General features: G+C 46.9%; 1 protein-coding gene across 1 annotated transcript; it reads right to left on the reverse strand.

Moving 5' to 3' along the window:
- Window positions 1-15,402, reverse strand: IL22RA1 (interleukin 22 receptor subunit alpha 1). Its single transcript, XM_074934419.1, has 7 exons — window positions 15,240-15,402; window positions 11,934-12,066; window positions 8,902-9,083; window positions 7,283-7,467; window positions 6,299-6,434; window positions 5,334-5,455; window positions 1-1,885 (listed from the first exon to the last, which is right to left on the reverse strand). Exons 1-7 carry the CDS (start codon window positions 15,376-15,378, stop codon window positions 893-895), a joined length of 1,890 nt encoding a protein of 629 aa, XP_074790520.1. The 5' UTR covers window positions 15,379-15,402; the 3' UTR covers window positions 1-892.
- Between the last annotated feature and the right edge of the window lie 3,227 nt (window positions 15,403-18,629).

An 18,629-nucleotide genomic window follows, 5' to 3' on the forward strand; every position in this document is an offset into this window, starting at 1 on the left:
ATCTCTTTATTAGTCGCCCTTATTCATTCCTCATTTAAGACAGAGATATTAAAAATGGAAAAGACACATCTGTTATTCCTCCTATAAGCCCAGGGGAGGAGGAGGAGTCAGGTATTCAGTGGATATTACAGTTGGTCTTAGCCAAAAGCCAAAGGGAAAAGAGTGTAACTTGAACTGACCCTTTTTTTCCGGTGACATTGCAAACTGACTCTCCTGTCAATCAACTTTATTCAGAATCTCTGACAGATTTCGGCTGACCACTGATGCACAACCAACGAATGCGCAATGAGACTCCAGGCCCAGCCTGTAGTCTTCTTGCTTTAAACAAAATCTGCTTAAAAATACTATTATCATCTGGGAAATGACCATTCATGAGAGCCTCTCCAAATGAGATTTGTTTCTTGCTGTGACTTCATCCGGAGCTGAACTTCCCCAAAGTTTAGATCTGAGATTTTGGTGAAAAGAAACAGGCGTCAGCTACGAAATCTGGGTCCTGCCCCAAACTGACCCAAATTTTATGGGGGTTGAATCTGGCAGGTGAGCTTGGGCTCCCTCTCTAGTTTTAAAATAGGCCAACTTTTAGGTGTAATCAATTTGACAACATCCAAGAATCAAAGAGCTAGGTATTATTAAAGTGCAAAGATAACATAGCTTTTCTGGAAGCAGTGCAGTTAGTAAAGGCACTCATGCCCGTGACAATGTAGGGCCAGATTCTAACACTCTTATGCATGTTGATTAGTACCTTACTCAGAGAGTAGTTCCATTTATTTCAGTGAGGACGCTTGCCCAGTAGGGCACTCTTTAATGTGAGTAAAGGTTGGCAGAATCCAGCCCTTAAGAATCATTCAATGCTGTGCTAACACATCAGTGTGTTTTCATCCTGGCCATGCTCTCACTGTACCTTTAAATCCAAGTCTCTGAACAACATAGTCAAAAGCATGTCATTGTCCTGGATGGAGCCAGAGGCATGGGGTGCAAAGGTGTTTAGTTCTAGGCAGCCTGGCTCCCTTGCTGCCGATAACACCTCTGTTGTTTGAAAGTCCGGAGGCTTCAGTTTGTTTTCAGGATATGACAATGAATCTAATGACATCAACTGGCCTGTGCTGCATTCCCCGGGGAGGTCATCACAGGTACAGACTGACTTTAGTAAGGGGGAGGATGATGACGGAGAATGCCCATCCTCTGAGACAGAGTTTGTGTCAACTGTCAGCAAGGACAGCAATGGCAGCAACCCTGCCATCTGCCGTCTGTAGTTTCCACCTTCCTGCAGCAGAGAGAGTGACTGCTGGGGCATGTGCAGCTTAGCTTCCTCACAGTCTGTCTGGAGCATCAACTGCTGCATTGGCCCCATGGAGAACGCCACTCCTGTCATGTCAGTGTCACTGCTTTCCCATAATTCTCTCTCTACCAGCTTCGGCCTCTGCTCCTTGTAGTTCTCATCACAGTACCTTTCGCCTGGTGTCTTGGTTTTAAGTTTGCCAATGACAAACCTTTCAGGAGAAACATCCTGCAGCATCTGGTCTGACTGAGAATTCCTCCTGTTGATGCATCTTGGACTTTCGATGCACACTCCATATGTCAAGGCCAGAGGTTTCTTGTTCAGCGTGCATGGTAGATTTTCCTGGGCTATTTGAGGAGTGTATGCAGAAGGAAAACCATTTGCTTGGTTGACTGACTGAATGATGGGCTGAAATGCCAACACATTGGCCTGTTGTTGATAGGCAGTTATTGGCAAAGGGAATAAAGACGTCTGCTGCAGCATGTTAATCGGCATTAACTGCACATCTGGGGTGTACGGAACAGGTTTGGATAAATCATTAATGGGGCTTATAATATGCTCCACTGTTAGCATGAGGGGCTGGAAGGCTGAAATCCCTCTGAAGTCCTGTCGTGGTAGAAAGACAAACGTTAGTAGCAATGAAGTTGTGAGTTTTCAAAGTTTATTTTATATTATTGCAAAATCCCTTTGGGAAACTCTGCATAGGAGCTTGCAATCCGCCATACTGGATCTGATCCACTGACCCAGCTGATCTGTGTCTTCCAGTGTTCCTTCAAAGGAAGGCAAACACCCCTCCTCTGCACCAGACCAATTGTGCAGTCCTGCATATGAGGGAACAAACTCCTTCTTGCCCTCTGCTATATTTGGCTCACACTCTGCTGCATGGAAATGGATTGCCCTTAGCTTAGCACGCAGAGCTCCCAATACTGTTAATGGCCATTCAAGTGGAGGGATAAACATGTAGGCCAAGGTTTTCAGAAGTGACGAGTGATTTTGGATGTCTCTATTTTTGGGTGCCCAGCTTGACGTGCCTTAATGGAGGTCTGATTTTAGAAAGTGCTGAGCATCCATCTTCTAAAAATCAAGTCCCTCTAAGTTATTGCCAGTTGGGCACCCAAGAATGGAGGCACCCAGAATCACTAGTCACTTTTGAAAACTTAGACTGTAAAGAATAATAAAAGTGTTGCTTTTGGGGTTCACAATTTTGAAACCGTCCAGCAGATCATCACCTCAAAGTCAGCCCTTCTCCAAGGAGAATAAACCCAGCTTCCTTAACCTTTCTTAACAAAGTCTTCAGACCTGACATCACCTGTGTTGCCCTACTCTGAAACTCGCCCTAACAATCTTTGCTGAGCTAGAATGGCCAGGCTGCATTACCAAAGGAGAGCTACACATGCCTCACACAATTACCTCTTCTGTACAGTTATCTGCCACAACTAGTCATGCTAGAATTCTGTTTTTGGTGGGATAAGTCTCATGGCTGGAATATTGGTGTAGAGGGGTGTATGTTGTTGGGGAAGGGAAGGCAGGATAAAAAGGGAGGAGATACATCAAGAATATATGCTCTCATTCTGAGGTCCAGAAGGTCTGGACCAGTTGAAAGTGTCTGGGTAAAGACAAAAGGGGTAAAACAATAGGGGTGATGTTATGGTAGGTGTCTACTCTAGACCACCAAATCAGGAAGAGGAGGTGGATGAGGCATTTCTAGGACAAATAACAGAACTATCCAAAACACAAGACCTGATAGTCATGGGGGACTTTAACTACCCAGACATCTGCTGAAAAAGTAATATGGCAAAACACAACATTTCTAAAAAGGTCTTGGACTGTACAGGGGAGAACTTTTCATTTCAGAAAATGGAGGAAGTAACCAGAAGGACAGCCACATTAGACTTGATTCTGACCAAGAGGGAGGAATTGGTAGAACATCTGAAGGTGGAAGGCAATGTGTGTGAAAGGAATCGTGAAATGATAGATTTCATGACTCTATGGAGAGGAGAGACAGAGCAGCAGAACAAGGACAATGGGACTTCAAAGTAAACTTTAAACAATATCTAAGGGGAAAAGGAGTTCAGGACAGCTGGCAGTTTCTCAAGGAGATAATATTAAAGGCACAACTACAAGCTATCCTGATGAAAAGGAAAGACAGGAAGAATAGTAAGAGGCCAGTATGGATCCATCAGGAGCTGTTTAATGACCTGAAAATCAAAAAAGGAATCCTACAAAAAGTGGAAACATGGATGAATAGCTAAGGAGGAGTTACAAAAGAAGAGCACAAGCATGTAGGGACAAAATCAGAACGGCTAAGGCACAAAATGAATTACACCCTACCAAGGGACATAAAAGGCAATAAGAAGCAGGTCTTTAAATACATTAGGCACAAGAAAAAGATGAAGAGAAATGTAGGTCCTCTATTTAGCGAGGAAGGAGAGCTAATAACTGATGACATCAAGAAGGCTGAGGTGTTTAATGCCTATTTTGCTTCGTGCTTTACTATAAAATTAATGGTGCCCAGATAACTCAACACAATTAATGCTAACAAGGCAGAAGGAACACAAGCCAAATTAGGTAAAGAACAGGTTAAAGAATATTTAGATAAGTTGGATGTATTCAAGTCAATAGGATCTAATGAAATTCATCCTTGGATATTTAAGGAACAAGTTGAAACAATCTTAGAACTGGTAGCAATTATCTTTGAGAACTTCCGGAGGATGGGCGAGGTCCCAGAGGGATGGAGAAGGACAAACACAGTACCTCTCTTTAAAAAAGGGAACAAAGAGGACCAGGTGAATTATACATCAGTCAGCCTAACTTCAGTACCTGGAAAGATACTGGAACAAATTATCAATCAATCAATTTGTAAGCACCTGGAGGATAATAGTGTTATGAGGAATAGCCAGCATGGATTTGTTAAGAACAAATCATGCCAAACCAGTCTAATTTCCTTCGTTGACAGGGTTACTGGCCTAGTGGATGGGGGAAAGCAGTAGATGTCATATATCTTGATTTTAGTGAGGCTTTTGACACAGTCCCACATGACAGTCTCATAAGCAAATTAGGGAAATGCAGTCTAGATGAAATTACTATACCGTAGGTGCATAACTAGTTGGAAGATGGTACTCAAAGGAGTCATACATGGTGCTCTGTCAAACTGGGACAGCGGAGAGGGTCAATCCGGGTCCAGTATTGTTAAAATATTTTCATTAATAACTTGGATAATGGAGTGCAAAGTACCACATTGAGGAAGGTAAAATTAAACGGACAGTTATAAAATGGGGAATGGCTAGGTAGTGGTTCTGCTGAGAAGGATCTGGGGGTTCGAGAGGATCACAAATTCAATCTGACTCAACAGTGTGATGCAGTTGCAAAAAGGACTAATATTCTGAGGCGTATTAACAGGAGTGTTGTATGGAAGACACTGAAGATAACTGTCCCATTCTACTCAGGACTGGTGAGACCTCAGCTGGAATACTGTACCCAGTTCTGAGTGCCACACTTCAGGAAAAATGTGGACAAACTGGAGAGAGTCCAGAGGAAAGCAGCAAAAATAATAAAAGGTTTGGGAAATCTGACCTACCAGGAAAGGTTAAAAAAAAACCTGGGCATATTTAGTCTTGAGAAAAGAAGATAGAGGGAGGACCTGATAACAGTGTTAAAATATGTTAAGGCCTGTTACAGAGAGCCCGGTGATCAACTGTTCTCCATGTCCACTGAAGGCAAGACAAGAAGTAATGGGCTTAAATCTGCAGCAAAGGAGATTTAGGTTAGATATTAAGAAACTCTTTCTAACTCTACGGGTAGATAAGCTCTGGAATAGGCTTCCAAGTGAGTTTGTGGAATCTCCATCATTGAAGGGTTTTAAGAACAGGTTAGACAAACACCTGTCAGGGATGGTCTAGGTTTACTTGGTCCTGCCTCAAGCACTGGGGGTTGGACTTGACTTCTCAAGGTCTCTTCCAGCTCTACCTTGCTATAATTCTGTGATCCTATTCAAATGGATTCACATTCTCCCATGCATATTAAACATTTCCTGTAATGACTTAAGGACACTTACCAAAGACTTCGGCCGTGCTGTGCGTTGTTTGATGTATTTATAGATCGCATAACATACCACAGCAAACAGCGATCCTGTAGCAAATGTAATTCCCCCAACACAGTATAGGAGCCAGGTGTTGTCTGTTCAGTGGGGGAAAAAAAATGCAATTTAGCCTCACAGAATAGGTTTGGAAATAATGTGCTGGATCATCTAATCCATCCTCCAGCATTCAGTTCTTAGGGCTTAACGGTGCCATTAAGCACAACAGCTGTTTTCCACCATGCTCCTTATTGCTGCTTGAGATCGTCACTTTTTTCCCCATTCCTAATGGACTGGTGAGAATAAATTGATCCCACTCCTTCTTATAACTCCGAGTGTAATTGCAAACTGTCTCTCCTAGGCAGAACATGCCCAGGACCCCATGGTTAGCTGTGTCTGATTGCACAAAGGCCTTGGGGTAGTGGAAACTTCAAATAGAGGAATAACATGCTGCTGGACTGTACTCCCTGATGTAGTGGTTCTCAAACCTTTTCATGGAATGGACCCACCTCTTAACAGAGTGTCACATGGACACCTCCCTTCCCATGGGCAGCAGGTAGTGAAGGCCCCACTCACGCTCTGCCCCAAGGCCCTGCCCTCCTCCCCCTGTCTCCCAAAGCCAGCGGGGCCTCAGCTCCAGCTGATGGCCTGGAGCTTGGGGCTCAGGCCGGCGGCCTGGGGCGGCCGGGGTGGCTCGGGCCAGCCAGCAGCCCTGGGTGGCTTGGGGGTCAGGCCAGCCAGCGTGGCTGGGGCGGGACTCCTCTGGCCACAGCGGGGAGAGGAGAGGGAGAAGGGGGAGGAGTGCTCAGAGCTTCAGCGGGCGGAGGGGTGGAGTCTTGGGTGGAAGGGGCAGGGTCAGTGCTAGCTTCACCCACCACCCACGTCCTCTCCTATTTCCAACTACACGGGCCTCTAATTCAGATGTGCAGATTTAGCAGGCTCACCTGGTAACGTACTAATGCAAAACACACGAGGCTGGCTTCTTTTTTCTAAGTGCTTGAGATATATTGTGACATTATATTCAGTGTCTGGGTTCAAGTCGGAAACTTCAAATTCTTTGTTGTTCTCATTCTTTTCCCACTGTTAAAACAAAACAAAAAAAAACCCAACGCAGAGATTTGTATTTTAAAGAGGTTAAATTATTTAATTACTTCAACTCCAATTTAAAAAAATCAACAAAAAATTTGCATTTACAAATAAAATCCTCACCTGACTCTTACTAATAACCCCCAAGATTAGCAAAACATCTAATTAGTTTTCCACCATTAGGTTGTTTCCTTTTTGTATTTCACTTCCCTGAGACAATGAAGATAGTACAGCTGGTTGGATAATTTTCACTGCAACATATTTCCATTGCAAAATGATATTTTGACAAAACTGAAATTTTCCACAAAATCACATCGATGTTGATAAAATTTTGTTTAGGAAAACATCGAGGAAAAACTTTCAAAAGTGTCAAAAGAGCCAGTTTTGACATTTTTGGAACAAAGAGTTTTGATTTTTCATTTTTAAACAACTTCTCATTTTGAAATGTACATATAAAAAGAGAGCTAAAATTGAAACAAAATATTTCAGCTGACCCAAAATTAATATTTCATGAAAAAATTTGAAATTGTTGGTTTTTTGACCCCATTCAGAATGAAAAAAAGTTTCAAAATCTTGAAATTTTTCATGGGACAGATTGAAAAACCATTTTCCAACCAACCCTCCCAAATAGGTCACGTTCCCATTTGAGTCTGGTCAGTTTCTAGTCAGTTGTAGGATTGGGCTTCTCTGAATATCAAAGATACTGAAAATTCTCTTGTTCTTCAGAAATCCCATCTAGCATGAATTCACTTTTATGCCTGCCCTGCCCCGCATTTTATTCAGACAAACAAGGCTGGGTTTTACGAAAGCCAACGGTTAGTGGATCTGTGGAGGTGTGTTACCTCTTGGTGCGTCTTTTGGCTGAATAGTGTCATGTGGTAATCGATGGTACCAAATCTGCTGTAGATGTCTTCCACAGTTAGCTGGGAGCCATCCTCATCTCTTAGAGGTGTGTAGGGGGGTTGGATGAAAAACTTTATGGATCTAATGCTAGGAACGTATTTCACCTCCGGCTTTCCAATAGTAGCTAAGAAGATGGAGAGTGGGCAATGTCATTTAACTAGACGAAAGATGATAAATTACTAGAGCATCTGTTTAGCGAGTATAATTATTGCTTCTGACATTGTACAGTGCCCTTCAGCCCGATATGCCCAACAGCCTAGAGTTATTAAACTTTTATGGAGCTTTATAAAATGTGGCATCAATCATTCCTTATTGCAGGCTGTGAAAGAGTCACTGTGAATGATAAATTCTCAAATAAACTGAAGGGCAAGTGTCAAAAGAAATCAAACAAGATTGCAGGTGGAGGCAAAGCATTTGATCAGCTGTGAGTTAAAAGCAACCACCTGTAGCACCTCAGGGTCACATAGCCTTAAAAATCAAACTGTAGAGATTTCAGAGTAACAGCCGTGTTAGTCTGTATTCGCAAAAAGAAAAGGAGTACTTGTGGCACCTTAGGGACTAACCAATTTATTTGAGCATAACGAAAGCTTATGCTCAAATAAATTGGTTAGTCTCTAAGGTGCCACAAGTACTCCTTTTCTTTTTGCGAAACTGTAGAGAATGGCTGTGGGGCACAATAATCCCACCTTGAGATGCACCCCAAAGAAAGGTGAATTTCTAATAGTTAGGGATACTACATGGCACTTTGATAGCGTGTTTCATGCAAGGATGTTAAAGTGCTTTGGAAACACTGAGGCCTATACCTAAAACCTAGGTCGACCTAGCTACGTCGCTCAGGGATGTGAAAAATTCACACCTCTGAGAGATATAGTTAAGCCGACCTAAACCCCGGTATAGATACACCTAGGTTGATGGAAGCAGCACTGTAGAATTTAGATATAGGTATACCCTAAGTCTCACAATGCCCCTGTGAAGTAGGCATGGTAAATATTACCCCCATTTTACAGAGAGGGAAAAATTAGGCAGAAAGAAGTTATGGGACTTGTCCAAGGCCACACTGTCAATCAGTGGCAGAGATAATTTGGAGGTGGGATTATGTTATGTATCCATAAGGCTGACAGATTATCCTAACTTTCTACAGCTCCAATCTCACAGCTTCCATGACTAGGTCCGCGGCTGCTCACAGGCTCCCATCATACCCCTGTTAGTGTCCCGCTGAGTCTCGCTATCCCTTAATAGAGCCCACAAGTGCGCTAACATGGGCAGTTGCTCCTTCAGAGATATCTGGCTTTCCAGGGGAGGTCAGGAGCCCTCCTCCATCTCCAGCCCACTCTGAACAAAAAATGTCAGCAGGAGCCCAAAGTCCCCTAGTTGAACTCCTTCCTGTCTGGCATCACAGTCTCTTTCAGAGGGGGAACACCCACAAGCCCCTTCCCATAGTGGGCTTTGTCCTGCAACACTGAAGCCAATGGACATGTCGCAGTAGACATCAATGAGAACAGGACTGAGCCTACAGTAATCAGGTGTGGTGTTAACAGACTCCAGCCATGTCCCTTACTGTCTTCTCTGGGGTAGAATCTCTGTGAAGGGACCCAGTCAGAGGAGCAGCAGTTCTGGATTACGGCCCTCACTCGAGCATAGTAGCGCTCTCTGAAGTTTTCCGTCTCGTGAGTTAGGTTACAGAAGGGCTGCGTGATGTTCTGGCATTCACTTTTCTGAAGCCAGTCTTCGTCCCCGTACCTAAGAGAAGACAAAGTGACTGTTCTCAGTCTGCCCTATCGGATTGCTAGAATATATTTTACACACTCATAGACACACCTGCACGCGTGCTCCCTAAATATTTGAGATCTGCAATATCAAAGTAATGACTAACACCAATGCCACTATTTTCTGCTTCTCGTGTGCTTTTCAGAGCAGGGTCTCAGAGCATTTTGCAAATATGAGTGAATTAAGCCTCAGAATGCTCTTGTGAAGTATCATTTTACACACCTCCATTTTACAGATGGGGAAACTGAGGCACAAAGCAGGGAAGTGACTTACCCAAAATCAGCAGTCAATCCCAGAATAGAACCCAGGTCTTATAGCTCCCAGACCCAAAGTGATTTCTAGCCCTCTATAAATGACTCAATATACAGATTTGGGACATACAATTACTGGGTCGTTTAAAGATTCTTTTCTTTCAGCCACTGATAAGAGTTTCTTCAGAGAGCGGGTAACTTTTTGTCCTATCTCTTTACGAAAAAGGGGCTTGTTTACATGAACAACAGAATCAGTTTCACAAAGGGGCCAGGAAGTACACACAACTCATATTCACTGCAGCTGACAAAGACCTTGAACAGATTAAAGGTGACATTTGCAGAGCTGGGTGCCTAACGTTAGATACTTATATCCTTTATCTGGACACTTACAGAGGCCTGATTTCAAGAAGGGCTGAGCACCCACCTACCGGGCAATGAGTACCTGTGGGAACCCAGCTACTTTCTGTATTTAGGTTCCTAGATATGGATTTGGGTGCATGTCGACACCCAACATGGAACATTTTGACCCTGTTTACTAGAGGAAACTCCAGTTCTGAGCTGTGGATCATAAAGCAGGTATATAAGGAGCACACGCCCTCTCTGCCTTTTCTGGAAGGGGTTCAGGAATCCACTGCTGCGTTTGCCGGCTGGTAACCAGGACCCTAGAGGAGAATTTTCTTATACATGGAGCCTTCCATGCAGCAGCCAGTCTCACTGTATGTGTGCATCCTGCCCAGGACCCCAGCTAATCTGGGATCCACATGGCCCATAGGCAGCCGCTGTGCCACCACCAGGTGATGGTAATCCAGGCAGCAGAGTGAGCTACTGGGAATGGGCTCTTCTTATCTCTGCTGGAAGAGGCTCCTTGCATAGATTGTTTCTCCTCCTCTCAGGGGAACTATAAGGAGAAGCTGATCCCAGATGCCAGTGCTTAATTTGTAATGAAAGAGGTGCTGGGGCTCAAGCAATTTTTTTACTTTCATAACTGATGCGGCAAGACCAGAGGTGCCAGGGCTATGAACTGCCCAGGCTAGATGAGCCGGGGCTCAGCCCTGCCAAGCTCTGGCACAAATTAAGCACTGTCAGAAGCTCCCTGTAGCTTGGCAGCTAGAGCAGCTACCCAACAGAGCACGGGGTTGGAGTCAGCGTTTTTCATTATTTAGTATAATTAACACACATCTGGGAGCGAATGGTTAATGAGCTGGCTGCACTCTTTCATCTGCTACTCCTGGCGCCTGCCTGATTATGGAATCTGTGTGTGTCTTGCTTGGAGAAAGTGTTGCCCGTTGGTAAAAGCATGGGGAGGGTGTGGGTTCCATCACCAACTCTGCCACTGAATCATTGTGTGTAAATTCACTGTAAAATTTTCCAGCTGAGAACCCATCCAAAACCCAATGAAGCGAATGGAAAGACTCTTGCTGAGTTCAGTGATCAAGCCCTGGGTGATCAGGACCCTATTCTTGTTCAGTGGACAGGGGCTCCCAGCTAGTGGCTGGATTCACCCTGGGCCTGATACTGCAGCCTTTATGCTTAGCAGCATTTACCCAGCTAAAGTCCCATTGCAGTTCACATGAGTAAGTGTAGCTCAGGAAAAGAACAGGGTTGCATAATTGGGTCCTGCATGTGTCTCATGTACCACCACAGATGCAGCCCGGGACCTCATGGCCTGTAGGACCAGATGATCCACACAGGAGCCTCCTTGTGTAGACTGCATTTTCCCTTGGGGCTCTTGGCTAACTGCTAATCCAGCGTGATCGCTGTTACACACAGCAGGCTTGGGCAGAGATGGCAGGGCTGGGGTTAGAGAGTGACAGAACTGTGAGCTCTCCTAGAAGAAGACCCCACCGCACTCTGGTGCAGCTGGAGGATTGCAAGAAAATTCTAATGGCCAATTATCTGAAGTCCCCCTGGGCGCAGCCTGGGAAATGTTATGTGGCCTGTTTCTAAGCCAGCTCTCAAATGCCCATGACTGTACCAAGAAATAACCCCAACCTCTCCCTCCCCACAGAGCAGAGGCTGGGCTCTGCAGGGCAGAAAATATGTGCTGCTTAGAAATGGCTGGAAAATGAACCAACAATAATAATCATAGAACTGAGTTTGTTTTTCATTTGATTTTGTTTTTGCCAAAAGTTTTCCACCCATCACTGGTTCTGGAACAATCATTTGAAGCTCTTCTATAGTCTTGCTCATCTGTTTAGCTCAAATCACTTTACCAAAGGACGGGCAGTATTTCACAGATAGGGAAACTGAGGCACAGAACAGCCTGAGGTCCCACAGTAGGTCAGTAGCAGAGCAGGGATTAGAACCCCAACCGCCAGCCCAGGGTCCTTATCCACTGGGCCGGAGAGCTTTCAGTTTCCATTCATTCCTTCTTAACTGACAATCACTCTCCAGCTGAGATTAACTCCGAGACCCTGGAGCTCAGTTCCAAGCAGTGTCATTTCCCTGGCAGTCAAAGAAGCAGCCACTGGCAGCTAAGTCTGCTTTCCTGATCCAGCCCTTTTCTCCCTGAAATCCAGGAACTCAACACCCATTCAAGCAGGGCCCCAAGGAGAAGGCAAAGCCCACATACCGTTTGTACTGGACTTCATACACCGTGTCTGGGGGAGTCTCTGCTTCGCTTTCCCACTTGAAGATGTTCTCAAAGTTTGTAGAACTAAAGGCTGCATGTTTCAGAAGCGGTGACCTCTCTGCGATCGAACAGCCTGGAAGAACGAGGCAGCTAGCATTGAAAGGCACCTTCCAAATCATAACACCAGGGTTTCCAGCTTTGCCACAACACTCAGCCAGCTGCGGGGGTGCTAGCTAGCTCCATGGTAGTGATCAAGAACTACAGACTATGCCCATTACAGTCACTTGGAGATGGGCTGAGGACCTGGTGTTTGGATCTGGACTGAGCTTAGGCTGGAGCTGGGGTTGAGGCCAGTATTGCTGGAGACAGCCTGCGATTCTGCAGCAGTGCACTTAGCACAACAAGCAACATGCGACAGGTCAGATCCTGAGCTGGACCCCCCCAAGCATTCAGCACAGCTCGTGGGGCGTAGTGAGGGGCAACAGTGCCTTTACACCATCTCTGCATGCCCGTAGACCTCGAGCTCTCCAGGCCTCTGGCTGGTACCCTGAAAGCTGCTCCGATTTACACCATCAGTTCGAAGGGTCATTCAGGCAGTCCCGAATCAGCCAGATGTAAAGGGGTGCTGGCCACACTTCCTTTCCCTGGGACATGCCCACGCTGGCCATGGGGAGGGTGGGTGGAGACTAAGCTCTTGGGGCGAGGACCATCTTTCTGCCATGTGTCTGTGCAGTGCCTAGCACAATGGGGCCCTGTTCCTTGGTTGGGGGGCCCCTAGATGCTACTGCAATAAATATAATAAGTGCCACTCTAGTGGCTTGATACCACCTGAGGAGTCCACTGCTCTGGGTAGCACAGGCAGCTTGCCAGGTACAATCCATGCCTCCTGTCCCTCTCGCTTGCCTCTCTGCCTCTTCCCTGGGCAGTGAGGAGCATTACACTAAAGTTTGGGGTGTCACTTCCTGGCTGACCTAGCTGAACCCTGGATGAATGAGTGCAATGAACCTCTCCTGCCAAGAGAAGTCTGCCAGCTAGTTGGGTTGGATTCAGGATGACTGTACAGTGAGCAATACTCAGAGGAATTGCTGAAGGGCCTGGCAGTGGACTCTGGCCTGGGAGCATCAGGGTGAAGACAACTCCCCAGCTACATGACATCTGGCTTCACCAGGCTCAGCCCAGGAGCTTGGCTCTGGGGAGCAGGGAAATCACTTGACCTTTCTCTATGTGGTCTAAAAAGCTAGCTCTGCCTGGCAATCAGCCCAGCAAGATGCTGATGTGAGCCACTGACCAGCGCTCGGGCTTTGGGCTCCCTTCAGAGCACTTACTAATGTAAATACACAAAGCAAAGTTTTCCCATGACATATTTGTGCTACCTGCTGGTCTGGAATGCAGCCCAGGGAACTGATCCAGGCTCCTGTGTTTAGCATCTAACCCTCAAAGAGGCTGTGTTTACACAGCATGCCCCAGCAGTCCCTCTGGAGCCAGTGACCTACATTTTCAGAAGTCACTAGGTGCAGCCGAAGCGACAAGGAAACATACTGGTACCATGCGATAAGTAAACGGGCTAGCCAGATTCTGCCCTGATGGATGTCCCCATTCTGAGTGAGAGCTGTTCGGGGCGGGGCTGTGCCTGCCTCTGTCTGTGCATGGCCCAGCACAGCTGTCCTCTGGGCACAAGAGCAGTGCACATGGATAGTAACGTGGGCACTGGTGGGGGCAGAAAGAGGGCAGGATGTGTCCCTAAGTATGCCCCAGGGTGAAATGCCCTCTGTGGGCTCCTGGAACCAGGCCTGAGGGCTGACTCTGCGGCCCCTGTGCTCACATAGCCAGCCTTGGAAAGATGCTGCCCCTGGCACTGCTCAGCATAAAAGGGTTGCTGCTGCCTTTTCTCTTGCCCTACTGTCCCAGAGCGCCCCCTGGGGGTCAGCATGTGGCTCTGAGTCTTCCTCTGCCCACGTGGGAGTGGGAGCGAATGCCATCTGTGTGCTACCTCCACACACACCCAGCCCGCTTGCTCCCCACAGAAGTCCCTTTTGCTCAGATGTGTCCTGGAAGGGGCTCTGCAGGGCTTGGGGGAGCAGGAGAGAGAGCGGGCAGAGGTCTAGCTATGGTCCGTGGTACCGGAGAACCTGCTGGATTCCTGCACAGACACTGGAGCGAGTTAACCCAGTTGGGAGATGCCATAGGTCCCACTGTCCCCTCTGTGGCCGCTACTTAGCATTCCCAGGGGAACCCAGCCACTGGCAGGAGGGGTCCCAACAGAACATGGGGGAGAAAGGGGCTTTCCATGTGGATGGCTCCATCTGCCATGGATTCGGGGGCACACTTCAAACAGATCTCGGGGATCCATGGTGCAGAGAGACCTGAACCCCTCTCCACCCTGACCCCTGTCCTGAGGATCCCACTGTTGAAGGGGGGTGACGCGGCTCCTTAGTCGTTAAGCTTAGCTCTTCGCCTGGTGTATTTGCTGATGGTAACTGGCCTCAGCTATGGGGCTGCCTCCTGCAGAAACCCAGCCAATGATCCGACCCCAATGATCCCTCTACCTCCCTTCCCCCCCCCCCCCCCCCGGTTTCCTATTGCACCTTCCTCCATCCCCAAGGTCTGCTAATTCCGAGAGGGCCTGATCCAAAGCCCACTGAAGTCAATGGGAGCCTTTCAGTGATTTAGAAAGGCTTTGGATCAGGCCTCCTAGTCCTTCCCTTGCTAGTCCATACAGCACCGTGCACTCCAGGAGCACTACAAAAACAACTAAGATTAGAGCAATGCCGGCAGAGAGCTTAAAAACTAACCCAAGCAGAAGCAAACTCTCTAGGTCAGTGGTTCTCAGCCAGGGCCCTGGGGCCCCATGGGGAGCTGCGAGCAGGTTTCAGAGGGGCTACCAAGCAGGGCCAGTGTTAGGCTTGCTGGGACCCAGGGCAGAAAGACGAAGCCCCATCTCCTGGGACTGAAGCCCGGGACCCTAAGTCCCACCACCCGGGGTTGAATCTGATGCCTGAGCAATGTAGCTTTGCCAGGGCCCCTGTGGTGTGGGGCCTCAGGCAATTGCCCTGCTTGTTACCCCCTAACACCAGCCCGGGCTTTTATGTGCAGAAAACCAGTTCTTGTGGCACAGGTGGGCTGTGGAGTTTTTATAGCATGTTGGTGGAGGCCTCAGAAAGAAAAAGGTGAGAACCCCTGCTTTAGGTCTCATTTCAGGGCAGCCACATAACAGCCACCCCTGCTGGGGGAGCCAGCCCCTGCACCAGTAAAACCATTGAAGACCGTGGTTCCCCTGGTCAAAAGGAAATGAAAGCCAGTACTTACCCATCAGGGAACAGACAGCCCAAAAGATCAGAGGCTCCTTCATGAATGACTCTGTGAGCTGGGATGGGAAGATGGGGATTTTTCCCAAGCCCAGGTGAGTCACCTCTGAAGGGAAGTAATTTCCTGTCTTCGGGAGCATAAGCCACGCGGCCAGGAACAGGCTGTGGAGCTACCAGCCTGCCTTCATTCCCGTCAGAGCACATGAGGCTGTGCGCGCACAAGAGGGAATGGGAGTCCACGCACACGCTGTGTCGTACAAAGGTGCACAGGGAGTGAAAAGTTCCCTGCTTTTTGAACGGGAGCCAAGTGCCTGTTTTCTGATAAGGAACTGCCTGCCTGAAAGCCCTTGCTGGTATTTCCCATCTGGGGCTGGCTTTTCTGGTCTGGCAGCTTTGCCTCTGTTACTTTAAAAGGCAAAGCTGGTGTTCATGGTTACGTAACCTCTGCCAACAAGGCAGCTAGTTACATTGGAAACACCCTGTGACTGCTTCCTTCACTCCAAAACCACGCACCTCACTTGTTAGTGAGCTCTATACCTGTTGGTTGCATTAGAATTGACTGGCTGACGTGCAGCACTGCCCTCTATGGAATGGAATCTGAAGTGATCAACTGTGTGTCATAGCCCCTATATCATTAGCTAGCTATGGAGATTTTCCTGTAGCTCAAGCAATAGGGGCCTGGGCTTTTGGAGCTGAGCTGTATCCCTTATTACAGCTGTGAAGTTCCAAGTGACCACTACAGCCAACCCATGAACAACCATCCTACTGTAGATGTGGCTGCTTGTTACATAACGTTCCCCCCAAAAATCATGGGTTTGGCCCCCTCAAAAAAAAATCATGAGATTTAATCTTTATTCAGGGCTCTTGTTCTTTGCCTTCTGGTCTTTGAGCCTTTTGGGCACCTTCAGGTCACAGTTTCAGGCTTTTCTCTGCAACCACAAGGGACAGAGACTTCTTTTTAAAAGGCTGAGCGTCTCTCCTAATCCCGTGCCTCCAGGAGAGGGGCTTTAAGAACAAACCAAGTATCACGAGACTTTCAATAGAGCCATGAGAGTTGGCACTGCTGCACACTCTGTTTGGCTTGGAAGAGTTCCCAGGCACAGCGACTGTGTGTGCGTAGCCGTGGAAAAGCCCCCACTCCCTGCAAGCTATCTGCTTCCGGACTCTAAGGCATAGTAACTTCCTAGTTAGCAGATGGATATTTCCTGCTTGGATATTTCTGGGGTTTGTATTATCAATTGCTCAGTATCTTACTGTTCATAACAGAGTGAAATCCTGGGGCTCAAGTATTGCCTAGGCCTATCCTGGCCTACTACATAAATCTGGGTTTCACCTGAGGCAGAGCAAAACAGCCACCCCCCCCGACATCTAGCTGCTACCACCACCAGAGCTTTGGCCCAAGCAAATGGCTGATCAACGAGATCACCCTCAAAGCATTCCCTGAGTGTGTAACAGAGCTGCGCTATGAACTGGTGGGGGCCAACCTCTCGGCCCCATTCTGGGGTGGGAACTTGGTACTCTTTAAAGCCAATTTAAAAATCCGAAATACTTGGTTTCCCCTTTCATTTTTCCTTGGAGTTTGGTTTAGGTGCAAAGCTTTTCTCCCAAGCACAAACCATCTCAAATGAGCCTGGGGCCCAACTTACAACCTCTTTAAATTAATTACAAACACTCATCAAATACAGTAGTAAAGCCCTGTGCACCATAACCTGGTTGCGATGTCCTGAAGGCCAAACATATATTAGGAAAATACCATACCTGATGCCTATGCAGTCCCTGGCCTTGATCCTCTATTATTCTCTAGTTCTCTACCTCAGATTTATCTCTAGCACCCATCCCAGTAGGATATAAGCCCTGATGAATGCTCCGAGTGCGCCACAAATTCATAGAAAAGCTTGTGTATGTATCCCTTCCACCTCACCTGGGCAAGCTGTAGAAGTCCAACCAGTTAATTAAGCAAAACCCACCTATCAGTTAACACTGCTTGTGTCTAATCACACAGCCCCGTCCATCAAGGAGCTCTGTGGATGAAGACTGTAAAACTGCCCTCATATTTTCCTCCCCTCAGAACTGATGTTACTTACAACCCCATGTTGACAGGGGCTTGCTATAAGTCATGATGACCTATGTAAGGACTATGGTGTGGGTGCTTGACTTCATCCTCAAGAGCGTTCCATCACCCAAGGTGCTTTGAGATTATTATTTGAAGGCCTTGCTTGTCTGTCTTAATTTGTAGAGGGATGGAACCTGCCTCTTGGAATTTGTTTTTCTTCAGAGAGAGGGGGACCAAGCTGTAAAGCTCAGATTTGGGGTTGGAGTCCAGCCTCCCCAAGTTTGTGGGGGTCTGTGAGCTCCAGTGAGGTAGAACTGGAACGAGTGTAATTTATAACACAAATGTTATGCATCCGATGAAGTGAGTGGTAGCTCACAAAAGCTTATGCTCAAATAAATTGGTTAGTCTCTAAGGTGCCACAAGTCCTCCTTTTCTTTTTGCGAATACAGACTAACACGGCTGCTACTCTGAAACCTGTCATTTATAACACCGCTTTAACATGAAACTCTGCTTGGAACTTTGCACCATGGGGGAAAAGGGTGAGAAGTCTTGTCATCCAATTTTGCAGTTAATAGATTTTAAGGTCAGAGCGATGATTGGATCATCTAATGTGACCTCTGCATTACACAGGCGAGAGCGTTCAACCCAGGGATTCCTGTGAATGAAGAGCACCCAGCTGCATTGTTCTACCTGCTAGACCACATATCTGCTTTCACTGACAGTAAGATCAGCGGTGCTGACTTTATGTGAGACTAAATCCCAAATCACTGAAGTTTTGCTAAAGCTTGCCAGGGTACTGCTGCTGGCTGGGTGTGTACAAACAGCCTGAAGAAGAGCTCCGTGTAGCTCAAAAGCTTATCTCTTTCACCCACAGAAGTTGGTCCAAAAAGAGATATTACCTCACCCGCGTTGTCTCTCTAACATCACAGTGGCAGCCCCAGAGCCCAAACTTCTAAACCACTGCCCTCCGTGGCAGGTTAGATACATAGCATTTGTTAGGTTTCAGAGTAACAGCCGTGTTAGTCTGTATTCGCAAAAAGAAAAGGAGGACTTGTGGCACCTTAGAGACTAACCAATTTATTTGAGCATGAGCTTTCGTGAGCTACAGCTCACTTCATCGGATGCATACTGTGGAAATTGCAGAAGACATTATATACACAGACACCATGAAACAATACCTCCTCCCACCCCACTCTCCTGAGAGTGGGGTGGGAGGAGGTATTGTTTCATGGTGTCTGTGTATATAATGTCTTCTGCAATTTCCACAGTATGCATCCGATGAAGTGAGCTGTAGCTCACGAAAGCTCATGCTCAAATAAATTGGTTAGTCTCTAAGGT

The sequence above is a fragment of the Natator depressus genome, chromosome 19, assembly GCF_965152275.1.
Source record: "Natator depressus isolate rNatDep1 chromosome 19, rNatDep2.hap1, whole genome shotgun sequence".
Lineage (NCBI taxonomy): Eukaryota > Metazoa > Chordata > Testudines > Cheloniidae > Natator > Natator depressus.